This window comes from Barbus barbus, assembly GCF_936440315.1.
Source record: "Barbus barbus genome assembly, chromosome: 11".
NCBI lineage: Eukaryota > Metazoa > Chordata > Actinopteri > Cypriniformes > Cyprinidae > Barbus > Barbus barbus.
Genome location: NC_136739.1, coordinates 17688902 through 17711326, shown reverse-complemented (window position 1 = coordinate 17711326; position 22425 = coordinate 17688902). Strand labels below are relative to the sequence as shown.

The window sequence follows — 22425 nt, the reverse complement described above, 5'->3', positions numbered from 1 at the left end:
CTAGGCTAGTGGCCAACCCACACAAGCCAGCTATCCCCACCACCATACTGGCAAACGTACGCTCTTTGGACAATAAACTGAACTACATCCGACTACTCTGCTCTACTCAGAGGACTGTAAGAGACTGTTGTGTTTTTGTGTTTACGGAAACATGGCCTAACAACAGCGTACCAGACTGCGCCATCCAGTTCGACCAGCTAACATGCTATCGAGCTGACAGAGCTCTCGTCGAGGTAGGTAAGATCCACGGCGGCGGGCTTTGGGTTTACATCAATGATGCATGGTGCCGCGACGCTGTTGTGGTCTGCAAACACTGCTCACCCTTGGTGGAGTTCATGATTATTAAGTGCCGGCCGTTCTATCTACCGAGGGAATATACAGCCATACTGCTCGTTGCTGTATACATCCCTCCCAGCTCCAACAACAACAACAGGAGTGAGGCACTAAATGATCTGTACCAGCACACCAGTGAGCAGCAGACAGCCCACCCAGATGCTTTTCTCATCTTGGCTGGGGATTTCAACCACGCAGACTTAAAGAGTGTGTTCCCAAAAATACACCAACACATAGACTTTCCAACAAGGGGAAAAAATACCCTGGACTTTGTTTACACCACCAAGAGAGGAGCTTACAAAGCCCTCCCCCACCTCGGAGCCTCAGACCACATCACTGTCATGCTAATGCCTGCATACAGACCGCTCGTTAAAGTCATCAAACTAATACACAAACAGATTCAAGTGTGGCCGGAAGGGTCGTCAGAGGCACTTCAAGACTGTTTTGACACCACTGACTGGAATATGTTTAAACAGGCTGACACATACAACAAAACTACAGACCTCCAAGAGTACTCAGAGACTGTCACTGCCTACATCTCCAAGTGCATTGATGATGTAACAGTCACAAAGTACATCACTGTCCGGGCCAACCAGAAGCCGTGGATGACAGGGGAGGTCTACAGACTCCTGAAGGCTCGGAACGCTGCCTTTAGAGCTGGAGATGAGGAGGGCCTGAAGACAGCTAGGGCCAACCTATCCCGCGGCATCAGAGAGGCCAAGAGACAGTACTCCAGGAGGATAGCACATCGTTTCAGCGACAGCAGAGACACTCGGAGCCTGTGGCAGGGGATACAGACTATTACAGACTACAAGCCCCCACCACAGACCTGTGCCAGCACCATCCCCCTGCTGAACGAGCTGAATGCCTTCTTTGCTCGCTTTGAGACACAAAACAGCACCACTGCTCAGAAGACTCCACCTCCTCCCGGCGACCAGGTGATGACGCTGTCCCCGGACAGTGTGAGGAGATCCCTCAGCAGGATCAATGCACGCAAATCTCCGGGTCCTGACAACATTCCTGGGCGTGTACTGAGAGACTGTGCAGTGGAACTCACTGATGTCTCCACAGACATCTTCAACATCTCGCTAAATCAGGCCGTTGTCCCTTCAAAGCTACCACCATCATTCCAGTCCCGAAGAAGTCATCTCCATCCTGCTTCAATGACTACCGTCCAATAGCACTCACTCCTATCCTCATGAAGTGCTTTGAACGGCTAGTCATGCACCACATCAAGTCTGTCCTCCCCCCCTCACTTGACCCCTTCCAGTTTGCATATAGGTCCAACCGCTCGACCGATGATGCCATCGCCACTGCCCTCCACCCAGCCCTCACACATCTGGACAAAAAAGACTCATATGTCAGGATGCTGTTCATAGACTTCAGTTCAGCATTCAACACAAACATCCCTCAACAGCTCACTCACAAACTGGTCCAGCTGGGGCTCAACACCTCTCTGTGCAGCTGGCTGTTGGACTTCCTGACCGGGAGACCTCAAGCAGTACGGGTTGGCAGTAACACATCCAGCACCATCACACTGAACACTGGGGTCCCCCAAGGATGTGTGCTGAGCCCCCTCCTCTTCACTCTGCTGACCCACGACTGTACACCGTCACACAACTCTAACCTGTTCATTAAGTTTGCGGATGACACAACTGTGGTGGGTCTCATTAGCAACAGAGATGAGACAAACTACAGGAGCGAGGTGAGCCGCCTGGCCGGGTGGTGCAGTGACAACAATCTCTCTCTGAATGTGGAGAAGACGAAGGAGATTATTGTTGATTTCAGGAGAGTACACACTCAGCATGCCCCTCTGACCATCAACGGTGCGACTGTGGAGAGAGTTAGCAGCACCAAGTTCCTGGGTGTGCACATCACAGAGGACCTCTCCTGGACTAACAACACTGTAGCACTGGCCAAGAAAGCACAGCAGCGTCTCTACTTCCTCCGCAAACTTAGAAGAGCCAGAGCCCCGGCCCCCATCATGTGCACCTTCTACAGAGGCACCATCGAGAGCATCCTAACCAGCTGCATCACTGTGTGGTATGGCGCTTGCAACGCATCCTGCCGCAAGTCACTTCAGCGCATAGTGAGAGCAGCTGAGAAGATCGTTGGTGTCTCTCTCCCCTCCCTCCAGGACATTTACAGCACCCGTCTCACCCGCAAAACCCTCCGCATTGCAGGTAATCCCACCCACCCGACACACAGCTTCTTCAGTCTGCTGCCATCAGGCAGGAGACTGCGGAGTCTCCAGGCGAGGACCAGCAGACTGAAGGACAGCTTCATACATCAGGCTGTCAGGAAGCTGAACTCCCTCCCGTCCTTGCCCCCCCTCCCCTCTTTTACCCTATGCAACACTGAACTCTGACACTATGAGACCCCCCCCCCCCCCAGCTCCCCACACCCCCAGGACCTGCCTCCCCCACCAACTTACACACTGTGACCAGCACCTGTCACTTGTGCAGCATTGGACTGATCACTACCTCATTTAAAAAACTACCTCTTTGGATAGTCTCATAAAAAGACTGTTCTCCTGTCAATTTAACAGACTGACAAGCTCTTTTTGCACTACACATATATCTGCACAGTTTTGTTTTATTTAACTGGTTTACACTCTATCTATTTTGCCATGTGCCTTATGTGTCAGTGATCTGCAAGAAATGGGACCCAGATGCAAATGAGCAGACAATGGTAATTTATTGACAAGACGTTGACTAGAAACAGCAGGGGGAGTGAGAAGTGAATCAGTCCAAACAGAGGGGCAGGGCAGACAACAATACAGGCAGGAGGGATGACCACTGAGCCAGTCCAAGGTGGCAGCGGACTCAAGCACAGAGGCAGCAGCTCCAGAGGAAGGCAGGAAGACAGGGACCCCGTAGCTTGAAGTGAATCTCAGAAGTCGCACCAGTCTAGCCGCCGGGTAGCGACTCATAGAACCAGAGACCTGACTCGTGAGAGTGGAGAGCTGCTTCCAGGTGGTAGGGGTCAGAGGCCAGGGAATCTGGGTAAGGACAGGACAGGGCAAAACACAATAACACAACGACACAAGACAGACAAAAGAAAATCTAATCAAGAGAAAACACTAGATAAGAATACACAATCAAAAAACAAGAACTTGACAGAACAAGAGAAAACAAAAAAGGAACAGAGGATATAAAATAAGACAAGAGATCAAAAAATCACTTGAGCTAGATCAAAGGATATCTTTAGGACCAAGAAACTGGTAGACACCAAAACGAACCAGCAAGGACACAAGGGAAAGGAACGCAATATAAAGCAGCAGAGCACACGAGGATCAGGTGAACACAATCAAGCAAACGAGGACTAGACAATGACTAAACAAGGGGGCGTGACCATGGGAAACAGGGAGGTTGGACAAGAGGAGCATGTGGCAAACACAAACAGAGACAGAGCCATGTGCTCAGACACAAAACAAACAAAGAAACATTGAACAGGGACAAGACAGACAAGACTGTCAGGGTAGGATCCTGACAGTACCCTCCCCCCAACGGACGCCTCCAGGCGTCCACACTGGGCAAAGGAGTCAAAGGGGGTACCAACTGGGAGGGCGGGCTGGGAAGAAAACTTTGAGTTCCAGGGGGGCCCTTAAACATAGGGGGTGGGACTGGGGAGGAAAATACTCCAGGGAAATAGCTTGTGGCCGACCAGGGAGGTGTCGGCTTAGCGAACTCATAAGGCCTTGGTAACAGGGAGGGCGGGATGGGGACCTTGTTGGTGGTCCTTCTGGAGAAATTGGAGGCCTGTTTCAGTGGTGGAGTCGTCAAAATGGCCTTAGTGGTCTCTGGAGCCAACTCCTGACTGGTGACGGACCTTGGGACAAACTCAGGGGCCATGACTGCACTGGCAGGGAGGGTGCATTCTTGGAAAACAGGGTCAGGAGATGCAAGAACAGGCTCAGGTACAGGCTTGGAAGCACACTCCAGGGCTTCAGGGACAGACACTGGGCTTGACTCTGACGGGCCCTGCGGGACCGCAAGGACAGACTCTGGGACTGACTGGGGAGTGGCCACTGGAGGGCGCTCTGGAGGAGCGGGCACTGGAGCTGGAGCAGACACTGGAGGCTTCTGGACCAGAGCTGTGGCTGAGAGAACTGGCTGCCCAGGAATGGCCTCCATGGCCATTGCAGGAAGATCGGGCTGCTTGACATGGACCTTTGTGGCCGGGACGGTGGGAGCGGGCTGCTTAACAGCTTCAATGGTCGCAACAAGGTGAGCGGACTGCTCAGAGTCGGGCTGCATGGCCATAGCTGGGGGATTTGACCGCTCTGGGCAGGCATCTGTGACTGAGGCAGGAACAGTCTCAGAGAACAGAACTTGACAGACAGCATCCCCTTCAGTGATCATGACATGACTGGTTGGCAGTACAGATATGGCCTTCTTGGCTGTAGCAGGCAGATTAGGATGCTCAGGACAGGCCTTCAAGTCTGGAACCAGGACAGGCTCCGAGGACATGGCACGACTGACATGACTGCCCTTCTTGGGCGTGACAGGATTAACAGGTGGTTCAGGTAAAGTTACACGAACAGTCACAGATTCCTTCACTAGGGCAGAGACAACAGGTGACGTGGGCAGCCAAGGGTGTGGTTCAACCGGGTTACATACTTCTGGGACCACTGGATATTGGACCATCAGAGTTGGTTTCTTCAGGACCATTGGACCTTGGGCCTCCAGACTTGGGTCCACCTGGACGACTGGACTAGGAACCTTCTTAGTCTGGTCCTCCAAGACCTCTGGAGGCAAGGCATCCTGACTCGAGTCATCCTGGACCACTGGACTTGGGGCCTCTTGACTCAGGCCCACCTGGACCAATGTGCATGGGATCTCGTGTCTTAGGCCCTCTTGGACCAGAGGACTTGGGACGCCTTGAGAGGCAATGTCAAACTGCACCACCCGGGCCCTCCTTCGCTTTGGCTTCTGGGGGCACAGCAGTGTGTGATCAACTGCTACTGGGGAGGCGGCAGCAGCCGTGGCTGCTTCTGAGTTGACTATATTGAACTTAACCACATTTGAAGTTATTGCTGCTAATTTGGCCATCTCTGGGATGAAAGAATCTGACTTGACTGGTTCTGGACTGACTGGAGCAGGCTTGACAGGCTCTGGACTGACTGGAGCAGGCTTGACAGGCTCTGGACTGACTGGAGCAGGCTTGACAGGCTCTGGACTGACTGGAGTGGACTCAACTAGCCCAGGACTGGCAGGAACGGACTCAACTGGCTCAGAGACCGATGCAGTGTTCTGGGTTGCTTTCCTTCGTCTTGACCTACGCTTTATTGGAGTCAGAAGATGATCTGGGACTTGACTCAGCAAGGGTAAGAGAACAGGTTGGTCGCTGCAGTCTGGACCTGGGATGACTGGAGAAGACTGGACAGGCCCAGGGATAACTGGAACAGACCTAGGATCCTTTGCCGTGATCGCTTCTACACGGACTGCGGTTAACTCCGTGGACTCGGAAACCGATACAGCAGTCTTAGCTGCTCTCTTCCTCCTCAGTCTACGTTTTAACGTAGGAGACTGAAGAGGGTCTTGAACTTGACTTGAAATGAGAGGGAGGGTGGCATGGTCTCTGCAGGCTGACTCTGGTGGTGTAAGGATCTGCCAATCCTTGCGATGGTGCAAATACTTTAAAAAGGTCCAATAATCTAGGCCTCTTAGTTGCTCCATTTCCCATTGTGGTAGGGGGTCATCCAAGCAGAGATTAAAAGCCTCCTTAAGAGTTGAGTCCGGGTACTCCAAGCCCCTTGCCATGGTCCAGAAGAATTGGGCAAATGAACCCACCTCCCGGCCCTGCTGGCGGAGCGATGCCACTGCCCGTTGGAGTTCCAGTCTTCCCTTGGCAGTACTGGGAGGAACAATACGGATGCTCATTGCTGGGTCCTGAACTGGCTGGTTCGTTCTGTCAGGGATCTGCAAGAAATGGGACCCAGATGCAAATGAGCAGACAATGGTAATTTATTGACAAGACGTTGACTAGAAACAGCAGGGGGAGTGAGAAGTGAATCAGTCCAAACAGAGGGGCAGGGCAGACAACAATACAGGCAGGAGGGATGACCACTGAGCCAGTCCAAGGTGGCAGCGGACTCAAGCACAGAGGCAGCAGCTCCAGAGGAAGGCAGGAAGACAGGGACCCCGTAGCTTGAAGTGAATCTCAGAAGTCGCACCAGTCTAGCCGCCGGGTAGCGACTCACAGAACCAGAGACCTGACTCGTGAGAGTGGAGAGCTGCTTCCAGGTGGTAGGGGTCAGAGGCCAGGGAATCTGGGTAAGGACAGGACAGGGCAAAACACAATAACACAAGACAGACAAAAGAAAATCTAATCAAGAGAAAACACTAGATAAGAATACACAATCAAAAAACAAGAACTTGACAGAACAAGAGAAAACAAAAAAGGAACCGAGGATATAAAATAAGACAAGAGATCAAAAAATCACTTGAGCTAGATCAAAGGATATCTTTAGGACCAAGAAACTGGTAGACACCAAAACGAACCAGCAAGGACACAAGGGAAAGGAACGCAATATAAAGCAGCAGAGCACACGAGGATCAGGTGAACACAATCAAGCAAACGAGGACTAGACAATGACTAAACAAGGGGGCGTGACCATGGGAAACAGGGAGGTTGGACAAGAGGAGCATGTGGCAAACACAAACAGAGACAGAGCCATGTGCTCAGACACAAAACAAACAAAGAAACATTGAACAGGGACAAGACAGACAAGACTGTCAGGGTAGGATCCTGACATTATGCCACTTATCTATCTCTTTTTTTATTTTTCTACAATGTCCTCCGATTAATAAGCTCTTTTTGCACTACAAATATATCTGCACAGTTTTGTTTTTTATTTAACTGGTTTGCACTATCTGCCATGCGCCTTATGCCACGTTATCTATTTCTTTATTTTTTCTACAATGTCCTCATTTTTATAGCTGTATAGTTGTATGTACATATGTTTAAACTGTATTATCTGTATTTCAACGTGTTTAATGTTAACTGTTTGCACCAAGGGTCTGAGAGTAACGCAATTTCAAGTCTCTGTATGTATGTGCCGTACATGTGGAAGAATTGACAATAAAGCAGACTTGACTTGATTATACTGCATGTCTGCTAAACCGAGGAAGATGCTCTGCAACTTTCTCATTTTCATTCTCTAAATAGCGTAGAATTAAGTTGTGGGGTTTTAATTTACAGTGTATTTAGAGTAATTGTGTGTACACAAAGATACTGTACTGTTTATGTCTTTGGGCCCCTCTAGAGGCTGCCTAGGCAATTTAATCTTTTCATCTTCTTGTGTTCAGTCAGACCATGCAGACTCATGTTACAGTATTCAGTGATAACAGCACCAATCATGACCCTTCCGTCTCATCTTTGGACCTTCATAAATATTTTTTACTGTCACTCCTTTCAGCTGTACTAGCATTTTTCACTTATTTGATTGTTAAAGATATATTGAAAGGTTTGTCCCATTTTTGAATAGTCAATCAGCTTTATGTTACAAACATGAGCCATGATGTACTCATTGATAATCGACTGCAGTTGATATTAGGGGAGGGACAATGATGTTCTAGACAGCAAATGATGCAAACATGTCTGTAGTATAGGATGAGTCATCAATAATTTTAGCTTTATTTTCCAGAAGAGAGAGACTGTAAATGTAAAATGTATTTAATGATCTGCTAAAAGTGGAGTTTGTCATCATTTTGGAGCACACTACAAAATACTACTGATGGCTGAAGGCACACCTACATAGACACAAAAAGGCACAAAACTTTTACCTTCAGTTTATGGGGTCTTTAATGTTTAAATTCAGTGAAATATGCCCTTTGTTTGGTCAACAATTCAAAGATGAGAACATATGGATTCATCACTGTCTTAATTGTGGAAAAACAATTTTTTTACTTAAATGGTTACACAGTGAAGACAGTCAGCACACAAACACATAAGAATCAGACATTAAGCTCTCAAGACATAAGCTGAGCTGGCTGGTTAGCCATCATCAGCTGCTGATGATCTCTAAGACATAAATCAGTGATATGACATCTAAAGAATTTAGGCATCGGTTTGGAAGTGAATCTAATTTTCATTTTTTTATTTTTTAAGAATTTAGTAGAGGAATGGGATGGATAAATAAGTGAATGGATAATGACAGAGAGACAGAAAGACAGTGGGATGGATGTTGATAGTTTTGAAATTATGTTACATATAAAAATCCATTATTTCATGTCTATCTGCGCAAATGCACTAAAAACAGCAGGAGTGACCGCATGCAGAAAATGTCACCATGACAAAACTAGTCATGTTAACAGTGGGGAAATTGTTCATTGGGTTATTTTAGTTTAATTTTTCATGAATTACCCATAGTCAATATTAACTGGCTGTGGCCGGTCCCGACGCTGACAGTAGCTCTTGAGACCTTTCAGGATTGGTGGTGTAAACTAAAAATTCAGTTATCCGTTGAATTGTTTTTGTTCATTAGGAGTTCTGAACAAACTACAGCAAACTGCTCTGAATGGCTTCTAGGTATTTAAATAAGTTATTTACTCTTGTGACGAGTCGGCCGCCTCCCCCTTATTATCATCACCACCCCGTCCCGTATTCGCCGCCCTTCACCAGGCTCCCGACGGGAGTGGGTGTGTGAGAGAGGAGGGGCACTGAAACAGCTAGGGCTGGCAGTGTGTGACGAGGCGCACCTGATGTGAATAGAGCCTCATCACCGCCGTTGTTTAAATGCCGAGCGCGCCTCTCCTCGGGAGACCGGTCTCTTCCCCGTGCATGCACGCTGGTGTCCTCGTGGGTCCAGGAAGGGAGCGTCGAGGAACTCCTGCGGCGCTAAAGACGCGAGCTGCCGGACCCGCAGTCCGGATGGAATACCGCACACGTGAGACGGCTGACGGGCCAGGATGCCGGGCCGTTGAGTCCCCCGGAAGTGCCGCGACGCCTAGGAGGGACCAAGGCGCTGGATAGAAGCCGCCACCCTCGCGCCCCGGTCCCGAGTGGGGAGTGCGTGTGGTCGCCGGACTCCGCCCCTTACCTGGACCCTTCCTTTCAGAACACTGCCCTCCTTCACAAACCCCACAGCACGACGAGGACACCAGACCCCCTGTTTATTTTGGTCACTTTTACCCCCTTTGGACACTTTATTTGATTATTTTGTTTAATAAAAACCTCTCCGAGGCCTGACGCCACACCCACTGTGTCTGTCGTTTACTCCTCCCGCCACACTCTATAAAATGTAACTGTTTCTCTTCACTGTCTTGAATATGAGGTTTCAAAGTTTTAACACAAGTGACCAGCACTGATGGGGGTCTTCTGAAAACGTTCCTATAGTTACTTGTTGTTGCACAAGTATTGTTACTTGCTCCTATTGTTACTTGCTGTTGAACAAGTAGATGTAACTAAACTTCATATTAAACAATAGAGCTTTGCAAAGAACAAGATACCTAATTTTAAACTCTCCTTCCAGTCAAGGGAAAATAGCACAGTAAAATTAATATGCTTTTACCCATAACATAACATTCACATCTCAGAGAAGGGCGAAGAAAAAATAGAGATGGATTAAGCTTACCTTCCTGAGCTTCAAGTTTATGGAAAAGGCCAAAAACCATTACACCCCAGAGGGCATAAATTAACAACCGGCTCTTCCCCATTGTCCACAATAGACAGCTGGAAAAAAAGACAACAAATCTGCTTTTAAGGTTTTGGGAAAATGTACAGCATACTACAATATATGGCTACTCTCACAAAACATTCCTTTATTTCAGATAGAACTTACTCAATTTCAGTGGCACTAACACACATGGGAAATCGTGGCCTAATGGTTAGAGAGTCAGACATAATCAAAAGGTTGGGGGTTTGAGTCTCGGGCTGACAGGGATTGTAGGTGGGGGGAGTGAATGTACAGCGCTCTCTCCACTCTCAATACCACGACTGAGGTGCCCTTGAGCAAGGCACCGAACCCCCAACTGCTCCCCGGGTGTCGCAGCATAAATGGCTGCCCACTGCTCTGGGTGTGTGTTCACGGTGTGTGTGTGTTCACTGCTGTGTGTGTGCACTTTGGATGGGATAAATGCAGAGCACAAATTCCGAGTATGGGTCACCATACTTGGCCGTATGTCCCTTCACTTTCACATGACATTTGTTCATCCACAGTCATCTGACATAACTTTGCACAGTTTGATAATGTTTTGCTATCAAATTATAGGTATCAATATTCTAAATATAGTACCTTACTAGGTTGTTTGTGTTCTCATCTTATCTCATAAAATATAACATAAACATTCTCTGAAATACCTCAAGACTGTTTATGCTTATTTTTAGGAGGAGAGGAAAATGTTTGGCAGCACAGTGAGATTTATGTGACCTGTTTCCACCCCATGAGCCAAATCCACACAGCTGTCAGATTTCAGGATTTTAAAAGGTTTTCTTCCCACATCAACTGTCCTCACTTGCCAGTAAAAACCACTAAGCACTACACAGTCCACACTCAGACAAAAAGCATCAGAGTACTGAACACAAACAAAAATGCCATAACATGCAGACAGACAGATACCACAACACAGTATGTCCCCTCCCTGTTGAGCTCAGAATAACACTGAAAGGTTATATTGTAAAAACGTTCAGAGTGGAAGACTACAGGAAAATAACATGTTTCCATCCCATCAGTCCCAGAGTTGCTGGACGCATTGAGTCATGGTACAAATTCATTAGTTTTGGTAATTGGTTGCCATGTGAACACAAACGCAAATATGAAGAAAAAAAAAAAAACCTTATATAAAAAACATTCGTTTTTAAAGGCATTTTTGCACGTTTTGCTCTTACAGTTATAACAAATTAAACATTTATTATATATTTGTTTTTTTTTTTAAATCTTGACAAAGTAAAGTGAACAAAGCCATGTTCTCAGTGAGGAACAGCCTAATTTGTCCTGAGGAAAAATCATGTCTTGTTCCAATTCAAACATCCCTGACATATTCATTATACAAATAAATATGCCTTTAAATAATAGTTTCAATTATTTTATTATAAAACCATTTTTTTTCACCTGCCATTTTAAAAAGTTTGTACGCTACTCTTTATATTTAACATGATGTGTTGTTAACATTGATATTTTCAAGATATTCAACAAGAAAACATGTAGGAGGGACTTTTTTTAAGATTTCATTGAATAAGAAGAAGTAGTGCTATGAGAATGGAGCCAGTTTGTTGGAGAGTTGAAAACCAAAAGGAATTTGTGACATCATCCAATATAGATATAGATATAGATATAGATTGATATAGATGGATATGTATGTGTGTGTGTGTGTGTGTGTGTGTGTGTGTGCGCACGCATTTTTGTGACAATTGAGGACATAGATTTGTATAATGACACAGGTATGACATAGGTATTACAAGGAGAAGGTGACTTATGAGGACATTGCCCCATGTCCCCACTTTTCAAAATGCTTATAAATCATACAGAGTGAGTTTTTTGGGGGAAAGTAGAAATGTCTCCTGTGAGGGCTAAGTTTAGGTGTAGGGTTGGTGTTGGGCAATAGCACATACATTTGTACAGTATAAAAACCATTACGCCTATGGGATGTCCCCACTTTTCACAAAAACAAACATGTGTGTGTGTGTGTGTGTGTGTGTGTGTGTGCGCGTGTGTGTGTTTGTGTGTGTGTGTGTGTCAATTACAATCATTGTGCAAGAGAGCAGGAAAAGTAATATGTAATAAACAGAATATATACCAACATAAATTTGAATTTCATGTTGACATCGCTGTTTTCAATTCACAATTTCAAAATGAATATGAACAAAAAGAAAGTGATTAATCACATCTGAAATAGCTAGAATAAAAAAAAAATTGAAAGAAAGAAAGAAAGAAAGAAAGAAAGAGGTCTTTACACAAAATTACTTTATGAGTTGAAGTTGTTTCGGTTGGCATTTATTTAATTTGGATGCAGAAAAATACTTAATTGTCAAACTTCAGCACACAATGGTATTACATTTAAATTTGTTACAAGTAAATTTATAGCATATAATGTAACAATGTGTAGTTATAATGTGCCCAATATGTGCCAACTAGTGGTGTGTCTGAGAAATAATAACTGCAAGCACAACCACATGAAAAACTGGGCATGTGAACTGAGAATCAGAATCAGAATCAGAATCAGAATGAGCTTTATTGGCCAAGTATGTTTACACATACAAGGAATTTGTTGTAGTGACAGAAGCTCCACAGTGCAACAGAAAGACAGCAACAGGACAGGACACAGATAATAAAAGAATAACAACAAATAACCAAATAGGCAATGCACAAAGCAGCAAAAACACAATATATAATATATATTATACATACATAGACAACTATGTATGTACAGGTCAAGTATGTGCAAATTAGAAATGAGAAAATAAAAATAAAATAAGTGAGTGTGGTGAATGGATAATAAATTAGTTGTGTGTTCCACGTTTATTGTTGAGTGTTCATGAGATGGATTGCCTGAGGGAAGAAACTGTTCCTGTGTCTGGTCGTTCTGGTGCACAGAGCTCTGTAGCGTCGACCAGACGGTAACAGTTCAAAGAGGAAGTGTGCTGGGTGTGAGGAGTCCAGAGTGATTTTACCAGCCCTTTTGCTCACTCTGGATAAGTACAGTTCTTGGTGAGTGGGGAGGGTTGTACCAATGATTCGCTCAGCAGTACCCTCCGTAGTCTTCTGAGGTCAGATTTGGTAGCTGAGCTGAACCAGACAGTTATAGAAGTGCAGAGGATGGATTCAATGATGGTGGAGTAGAACTATTTCAGCTGGCGAAGAAAGTACAACCTCTGCTGGGCCTTCCTGACAATGGAGTCTATGTGAATATCCCACTTCAGGTCCTGGGAGATGGTGGTGCCCACTGTGACTCCACTGCAGTCACAGTGCTGTTCATGATGGTGAGTGGGGGGAGAGCAGGGGGGTTTCTCCTGAAGTCCACTATCATCTCCACAGTATTGAGCGTGTTAAGCTCCAGGTTGTTAAGACTGCACCAGACAGCCAGCTCCTTAACCTCCTGTCTGTAAGTGAAGTGAACTGAAGTGAAGTGAAGTGAAGTGACATACTGCCAAGTAAGGTGACCCATACTCGGAATTCGTGCTCTGCATTTAACCCATCCAACGTGCACACACACAGCAGTGAACACACACACACCGTGAACACACACCCGGAGCAGTGGGCAGCCATTTATGCTGCGGCGCCCGGGGAGCAGTTGGGGGTTCAGTTCCTTGCTCAAGGGCACCTCAGTCGTGGTATTGATGGTGGAAAGAGCGCTGGACATTCACTCCCCCCACCTACAATCCCTGCTGGCCCGAGACTCGAACCCGCAACCTTTGGATTACAAGTCTGACTCTCTAACCATTAGGCCACGACTTCCCAAAGTCTTCCCAGAGTCTGTAAGCAGACTCGTCACCGTCCTGGATGAGGCCGATCAGTGTGGTGTCGTCTGAAAACTTCAGGAGCTTGACAGAGGGGTCTTTAGAGGTGCAGTCATTGGTGTAGAGGGAGAAGAGCAGTGGAGAGAGAACGCAGCCCTGGGGAGCTCCAGTGCAGATGGTACGAGTGCTGGATGTGAATTTACCAAGCTTTATTAACTGCTGTCTGTCTGTCAGGAAGCTGTTGATCCACTGGCAGACGGAGGTGGGGATGGAGAGCTGGGTTAGTTTATTTTGAAGGGTTTCCGTGATGATGGTGTTAAAAGCGGAGCTGAAGTCCACAAACAGGATCCTCACATAAGTCCCTGGTCTGTCCAGATGCTGCAGGATGAAGTGCAGTCCCATGTTGACTGCATCATCCACAGACCTGTTTGCTCTGTAGGCAAACTGCAGGGGATCCAGTAAGGGTCCAGTGATGTCCTTCAGATAAGCCAAAACCAGTCTTTCAAATGATTTCATGGCTACAGACGTTAGGGCCACAGGTCTGTAGTCATTAAGTCCAGTAATTTTGGGTTTCTTTGGGACGGGGATGATGGTGGAGCGTTTTAAGCATGAGGGGACTTCACACAGCTCCAGTGATCTGTTGAAGATCTGTGTGAAGATGGGGGCCAGCTGATCAGCACAGGTTTTTAGGCAGGCTGGTGGCACACCGTCTGGGCCTGGTGCTTTCCTTCTTTTGTTCTTCCTGAAGACCTGGCACACATCTTCTTCGCTGATTTGAATCGTAGGTGTGGGGAAGAGAGGGGTTGCTGGAGGTGTGAATGGTTGTGTGGAGAGGTGTTCAGGGCGGGTGTAGGGTGATCTTTCAAAACGACAATAGAACTCGTTCAAGTCGTCTGCCAGGTGTTGATTCTCCAGAGTGCTGGGGGATGGTGACTTGTAACTGGTGATATTCTTCATTCCTATCCACACTGAAGCAGGATCACTGGAAGATAATTTTTTCCTGAGCTTGTCAGAATAATTCCTCTTTGCCACCCTGATCTCCTTTTCCAGTGTTTATTTGGCCTGTTTGTACAAGACTTTATCCCCCTTTCTGTAAGCATCTTCTTTGGCCTGACGGAGCTGTCTGAGTTTTGCAGTGAACCATGGTTTATCATTGTTGTAGATTGTTGTAGACAGACTCCTCACCATCAAGACCGTCTTCTTGTTGGCCATCACCTCTCTGAGGAGGGTGAGTGACCTTCAGGCCCTTTCTGTGGCCCCTTCGGAGTCCTGTTAGGAATGCACATATCCTCACAGAAACTGATATAAGATGTTACAGTCTCTGTGAGCATTTTTCACTTTAACATGACATAATCATTAAGGCGAGACACGGCAGGCAAAAACATCGTTTTTTTTTTTATTGGTCAATTTTGAGATTTTTGGATATTTGTCTTCAATAACATGTCTTCTTTTAGACTTGTGGTGAAAAAAAGTCCGAAATACACATTTAGGTCTTTATTTTACTGCACTTTGTCTGTTTGCGTCTGTAGATTTCTCATAAATTCAACAAAAGTTGGCATTCTAAATCAACATGCTGCTCCGCGATCTCTGCCTGTACCCAGTCATCACGTATACTGCTGGAAAGCTCTCTCTCTTCTCTACAATGCTGTCGGATCCAAATATGGTCATTTCCTTTTTATCAGCAACCAATCGTGAAAGTAAAAGAGGGGATTTAACTCTAAATGCGCAATCTCATTGGCTGAAGACAATTTCTGACAACGTGATTCGTTCAGAATCATCACATGGTATGCTTTGACGCTTCCTTGTTTGGTTAAGCTTTCCGCGGGATCTTTTGAGTGAATTAATGAAAATGACTTCGCGTCAATCATCGAAAAGAGTACAGCATTTGTCACTTGCAAGGGGGAAAAGGAAAATTAGTGATGGATTACCCAGTGAAATGCCCTCGGGAAGCGCATCTGAACGCTGTCGATGGGAGGTTTAGAATTTCTAATGTCAGAAATAGCCCAATACGTGTGGCTGTTACCACCTTCTAACATATTATAACATTACTGTAACAATATTTGTTTTGTATGGATGAAATATTTATTTATTTATAAGATTTATAAGAATAGAATAAAGTGCCATCTCATTCATTATGTTGTGTTGCGGTGGTCAGTTTTACTTTTACAGTACAGATTTCTGTGTGCTGTATCTATAAAAACAAAACAAATGAACAGTTATTGATACAATACACATTTCATTTTAGTGGCATAAATTGAGAGAGGTCTTGAGTCACTTCACAGGACCAGGGAGCAGGTCAGGCAGGCCTATGCAGATATTGATGCAGATGTGGCAGAGTTGCTGAGAGAGGATGCAGATGCGGTGATAAATATCAGTGTGTCTTTTGATGGCACTTGGCAGAAAAGAAGGTTCACATCACACTATGGGATTGGGATCATCACACTTTTAATGAGGGGGCCTCTGCCATGCTTGCCATTATGGATAAGCTTTGGCTGGAAAGCACTGTCGTTACCATCACCACCATCAGGGAAACCGACATGCTGAGGATCACAAAAGCCGAATCCATCCAGTCTGAGAGTGTAAAACGTTGCAGAAAGACTCTGAGCACAGCTAAAAAGCTGAAAAGGCATCAGCAAGAGAGGGGTGAGGGGCCTACATATGGTGCAGGCATGGAGAGCTAGGCTTTCAACCCTCATGGGTGAACTTTGTGTTCCGATGGACATAGATGACTAGAGTTGCAGTTCTGATGATAAGTTTGTGTCTGTATTTGTGGTTCTCTGTGGTTAGTTGAAGGTCTTATTTGGCAATGTTGTTTTATTCAGTTGTCATTGTTCATGGTCTACATTGTTATAAACAATTAGTTGGCCAGTTGTTTTGCTTATTAGCAATGTTTTCATATAAAAATGTGTGGATTTTTACAATATAAATCTTTAAAGCCCGTTTTCTCAAAATGACTTTTCTCTCATACTCCAAGTCCGAAATCTCCACTTCAGTAGCACCTATATACACCAAACTTTCCAGTCTTGTACCTAGTTATATTATGAAGACAATTACAGAGGGATTTGTAAATATATTATTCCTAACCTGATTTATATAACATTTTATTCCAAAAAACATGGCGAAAATACATTTTTTAAGGCTATTGAGAGTATATTCTGATTTACAGGATAACAAAAGTAGATATCCATAAATCCCTCTGTAATTTTTTTCCCATCTAATATGTGAACACAATGAAAAAATAATTTTGAACCTGGCTTTATCCAATTCTGAGATTTCGTTTTTTAAAATGTATGCAAATTAGCGCATATTTAATTAGATAATGCCTAATTTGCATATTTAAACATAAAATTACAGAAACTTTGTAATACATTTTTTTCTCATCTTAATGTAGGTAATCAACTGGGAAAGTTTCATGGTGATATCTGCTAGTTAAAAATTTTACCCTATTCACCTGTAGTGTCTCGCCTTAAGGTAAGTGTAATCATATCACAAATACATGATTGCATTCTGTAACAGTGGCCTCAAAAACTTTCCTGCTGAATTTTTCACTCTTAACACACCCTTAGCACAGAGCCCCTCCTCATGTATTTTACTTATCAGAGCACTTTGCTCTGCCTCTTCTGCAATGCCTCTTCCTGTGTTGCAAGAAAAATTCCCTCTTTCTCCGAAAGCTTTGGAATTTAGTGTACCCATATAATTCTTAACATTAAAACTATAATTAAGAAGTAAAACTGCCTACACATTGTGTGCATTGGAAGTCATGCAAACAAATTAAACTTTATAATAATAATTAATAATAATAATTTGTTTTTATTTGTCACATACACAATTATACAGAGTATAACCAGCAGTGAAATGTGTGCTCTGCATTTAACCCATCCAAGTGTACACTCAGTAGTGAACATACACTCGGAGCAGTGGGCAGCCAACGCTGCGGCGCCCGGGGAGCAGTTGGGGGTTCGGTGCCTTGCTCAAGGGTCTCACCTCAGTCGTGGTATTGAGGGTGGAGAGAGTGTTGGTTATTCACTCCCCCACCTACAATCCCTGCCGGACCTGAGACTCGAACCCACAAAATTTGGGTTACAAGTCCAACTCTCTATCCATTAGGCCACGACTGCCCTATATAGGGTAGAAAGGGTGCATACACAGCATACTTTAGTAAAAATGGATTTTGACACAGTTTTAGAAAGCATGCATACAAATACACTAAAGCCCACACCATCTTGTACAGTCTCAATTATGATCTTAAATGCTCCTTTTACAAATACATATTTGAATGACTCACATATCAAAGCAACTTACCTCTGGAATACAGAATTCAGAGTGCTGTATTCCGTAGTCTTTCTGTGGAATTTCAAATAACTGCAAAAGCACAACTCTTTAGGTCATTATCTTCCTGGTATTTCCCTTCTGTGAACTGTTCTGGATGGGTCGGGCAGAGATGATGCTGATTAGCTCGCGTGCTGGAGCTCTACTGTGAGACTCTCGTCTTTTGAGCTGACTGTGTGCTCTCGAGAGGAGCAGTGCCACTCACTACAGCCTGGGACAGAACACACAACTCAGAGAATCCTGGAGAAAAGCCACCCAATTTTTCCATGCCTCCTACTTTCCTCTGCATAGAGAAGAAGGAAAAAGCACAAAGAGGGGAAAAAAGTGAGCGAGAGAGAGAGTCATAAATGAGAAACAGACCCAAGGTTGTATTTGGTATGGCTGTTCCTTATTGGGAAGGTGATGTAACAAACCAACCAAAGAAATTTTTTTTCTCCTTACACTCCTCCAAATCAACTTGTATCCTTGGCTACCCACTGAATGAATAATCACAAACACAATATACTATATAAAAAAGTGTGGAGTATAAATGTAGAAGGATTTGAAAAAAATCGCTTTTTGGATTGGACTTGTTTAGATGACTGTGACAAACAAGGATCTGGATGGGGACATTTGTTTCTAATTCTGAAGAGATGAATCAAGCATAATAAAGGTCATATTTTTTTGCACGCATTACCAGTGTTGGGAGTAACGTAATAATACGTAATAATATGACTTTTTTTCAAGTAACTAGTAAAGTAACGCATTACTTTTTAATTTACAAGAAAATATCTGAGTTACTTTTTCAAAAAGTAACGCCAGTTACTTTTTTCCCATTTATTGACTGAGTGCGCTGTGTGAACATGTTGTTGTAGTTCTAAACTAAATGTGAATGTGCATTAATTCATCCCACTCACAAAAAACAGATTTAGTATTCATCAAAATGAATTAAAACAGTGAAATGCAAACTCAGAATATGACACAAACCTGCAATAATTAAATATGTTAAATAACACAAATGTATCTAATCCCATTTTATTAACCAATGTCTTTGCTGCTGACCTTTGATGATCCAGTTCAACCATACTAATAAGCAAAAATGACTTTAGATAAACTTACAATTGTGCTTCATTGTTTTTTATTGCTGAAGAGTGTTGAACCTTCTTCTCCTGTGTTCTACTTTACAGACGTGAATTTACTTTTCCTTCAGCCTGAGGTTTATTCATTACACTTTTTGGTGTGAAAGGGCTTTTATTTTTGCTATAATTAGAATTTCTTGTATTAAAAACAATCAAGCCCTGCTCATATTTAAAAGTAACGCAAAAGTAACGCAACGCATTACTTTCCATAAAAAGTAGCTAAGTAACTTAATTAGTTACTTTTTTAGGGAGTAACGCAATATTGTAATGCATTACTTTTAAAAGTAACTTTCCCCAACACTGCGTATTACTATATATAAAAAAACACACAAAGACATGTAAATCGGTTACATCTGCTTCAATGGCAACACAATCATAAAACACATTCAGATAATAAGTAACATGTTTAAATGTTACATGATACATGTGAGATGTGAAAACTATGTAAAATAAGTTCTCTGGCATTACACACAATGAAATCATTTTCTAGTTGTCACAGAACGAGCTGACATAAGATGGGTGGATCAAAGTGAGGTGTCAGTCCTGAGAGATCAGACTTTTACTGTTGTGTTAAATCTGAACAGTAATATTATAATATGCATTTAATTCAGCCCAGAAAACGACCCAGGTTACGTATGTAACCCAGGTTCCCTGAAGGGAACGAGAGCTACGTCCGAAGACGCTATGGGAACGCCATCAGCGTGACCGACGCTCTGAATATTATTTACAACCAGTCTAATGGATGGGCGAGGCGTCACGGGCAGGGTGACGTCACGACCAGGAAGTATATAAGCACGTGCGGCAAGTGTGGCTCGGGACGTAGCTCTCGTTCCCTTCAGGGAACCTGGGTTACATACGTAACCTGGGTCGTTCCCTTCCAGGAACTTCGAGCTACGTCCGAAGACGCTATGGGAACGCAATACCAACGCTGCCAGACTGACAAGTCCCTGCCTGGTGTCAGGCTGAGAGGACGGAAGAGCCTGGAGTGGCTCTGATGTCGAGGTTATAGAACCTGGCAAACGTCAGGGGCGTGGACCATCCAGCAGCGTTGCAGATGTCTTGGACTGAGACACCTGCCCAGAAGGCCTTGGAGGCCGCCACACCTCGGGTAGAGTGCGCTCTGACTCCCAGCGGCGGGGGACGCTCAGAGGCCTCGTACGCCAGATTGATGGCATCCACAATCCACCTACTAAGAGTGGGCTTCGAAGCCGGAAGACCCCTCTTAGGCGGACCAAAGCACACGAGCAGTTGGTCCGACTTTCTCCACAGGGCAGCTCTGTGGATGTATGCGTCCAGTGCTCGCACTGGACACATACAGTTGTGCCTTTCCTGGTCGGGCTCCCTGAAGGGAGGAGGACAGAAGGCCTGGAGTACGACAGGCTGTGGAATGACTGTCGGAACCTTCGGTACGTACCCCGCTCGGGGGTAGAGAAAGACTTTCGCCGAACCGGGTGCAAAGTCAATATACGAAGGGGCCACAGAAAGGGCCTGAAGGTCACTCACCCTCCTCAGAGAGGTGATGGCCAACAAGAAGACGGTCTTGATGGTGAGGAGTCTGTCTGTTATCTCCTCGAGGCTCAAAAGGTGCTCTGCACAGAGCCTCCAGTACCACAGCCAGGTCCCACGTAGGGACACGGGGTCGTACAGGCGGCCTCAGCGCACCGCGGCGGAAACGTGTAACCAGGGGGTGTCTGCCCACTGACTGGCCACCAATAAGGGCGTGGTACGACGAGATAGCTGCCACGTAGACCTTAATAGTGGAGTGGGTTAACCCTGCGGAGAAACAGGCCTGCAGGAACTCCAGAACTGCGCGAATCAGGCAGTTGACTGAGTCGAGCTGGCGGTCCCCGCACCAAGAAGTGAAGAGTTTCCACTTCAAGGCGTACAGTTTCCTCGTGGAGGGAGCTCTGGATTGGAGGAGGGTCTCGACAACCTTGGTTGACAGACCGGACGCTATGAGTTGCGCCCCCTCAGGGGCCATACCCACAGCTTCCACATCTCCGGGCGGGGATGCACAAAGGTGCCCCCGGCCTGTGAGAGGAGATCGCTCCTGATCGGCACCGGCCACGGGCGCCGTCAAGGAGCGAAATCAGGTCCGAGAACCATACTCGGCCCGGCCAGAACGGCACTACTAACAGTAGGCTTATCGCGTCCCGGCGCACTCTCGCCAAAACTCCCAGGAGCAGAGCGATCGGGGGGAAGGCGTACAGACGGAGCCTCGGCCATGTCTGTACCATAGCATCCAGTCCCAGGGGGGCTAGAGGAGCTAGAGAGAACCAGAGGGGACATTGCGCTGACTCTCGAGTCGCAAAGAGGTCCACCTGAGCCTGGCCAAAAACCTTCCAAATCTGCTTCACCACCTCGGGGTGAAGCATCCATTCCCCGGGCCTCGGCCCCTGTCTCGACAGGACGTCTGCTCCCACATTGAGATGCCCAGGAATGTGCACAGATCTCAGTGATAGGAGCTTGCCCTGGGACCACACAAGGATCTGGTGTGCCAGCTTGTACAAGGGGCGCGACCGCAGACCTCCTTGGTGGTTGATGTAAGAGACCACTGCCGTGCTGTCGGTGCGCACCAGCACGTGGTGACCTCTTAGGTCCGGGAGGAAGTGCTTGAGAGCACGGAACACAGCTAGGATCTCTAGCCAGTTGATATGCCACGCCAGGTGGCGACCACTCCACAGACCGCGGGCAGGGTGGCCACTCATGACCGCACCCCAACCGGTGAGGGAAGCGTCCGTCGCTAGCGAGACGCGGCGACAAGGAGCTCCCAGCACCGGGCCCTGAGACAAGAACCAAGGTTTCCTCCACATGTCTAAGGCACGGATGCAGCGTCGTGACACTTTGACAGCGCGGAGCAAGTTTCCCCTCAGGGAGACCCCCTTGTTCCTGAGCCACCACTGTAGGGGCCTCATGTACAGCAGGCCAGAAGGAATCACGCTGGACGCAGCTGCCATGAGCCCAAGCAGCCTCTGAAACTGCTTGACAGTGAATGGCTGGCCCTCTCGCACTCTCTTGACTGCAGTGAGGATCGACTCGATCCGAGCAGGAGATAACCGCGCCTGCATCGTGGTCGAATCCCACACTACGCCTAGATAAGTGGTTCTCTGAACTGGAGAAAGCACACTCTTTTTGGCGTTTAGTCTTAACCCCAATTCTTTCATGTGGGCAAGAACGACATCTCGATGCCGAACTGCCAACCGCTCTGATTGAGCGAGAATCAACCAATCGTCAATATAGTTTA

The 22425-nt window shown here is 45.9% G+C and overlaps 1 protein-coding gene across 1 annotated transcript in view; it reads right to left on the bottom strand.

Moving 5' to 3' along the window:
* Positions 1-18338, bottom strand: part of LOC306877225 (collagen alpha-3(VI) chain-like) — a 77279-nt gene extending 58941 nt beyond the window's left edge. The window contains exons 1-2 of the mRNA XM_079428858.1: positions 18037-18338; positions 9914-10011 (exon numbers count right to left, since the gene is read on the bottom strand). Coding sequence (XP_079284984.1) covers positions 9914-9995 — 82 coding nt within the window. The 5' untranslated portion in view covers positions 9996-10011; positions 18037-18338. The remainder of the gene's footprint in view (positions 1-9913; positions 10012-18036) is intronic.
* Between the last annotated feature and the right edge of the window lie 4087 nt (positions 18339-22425).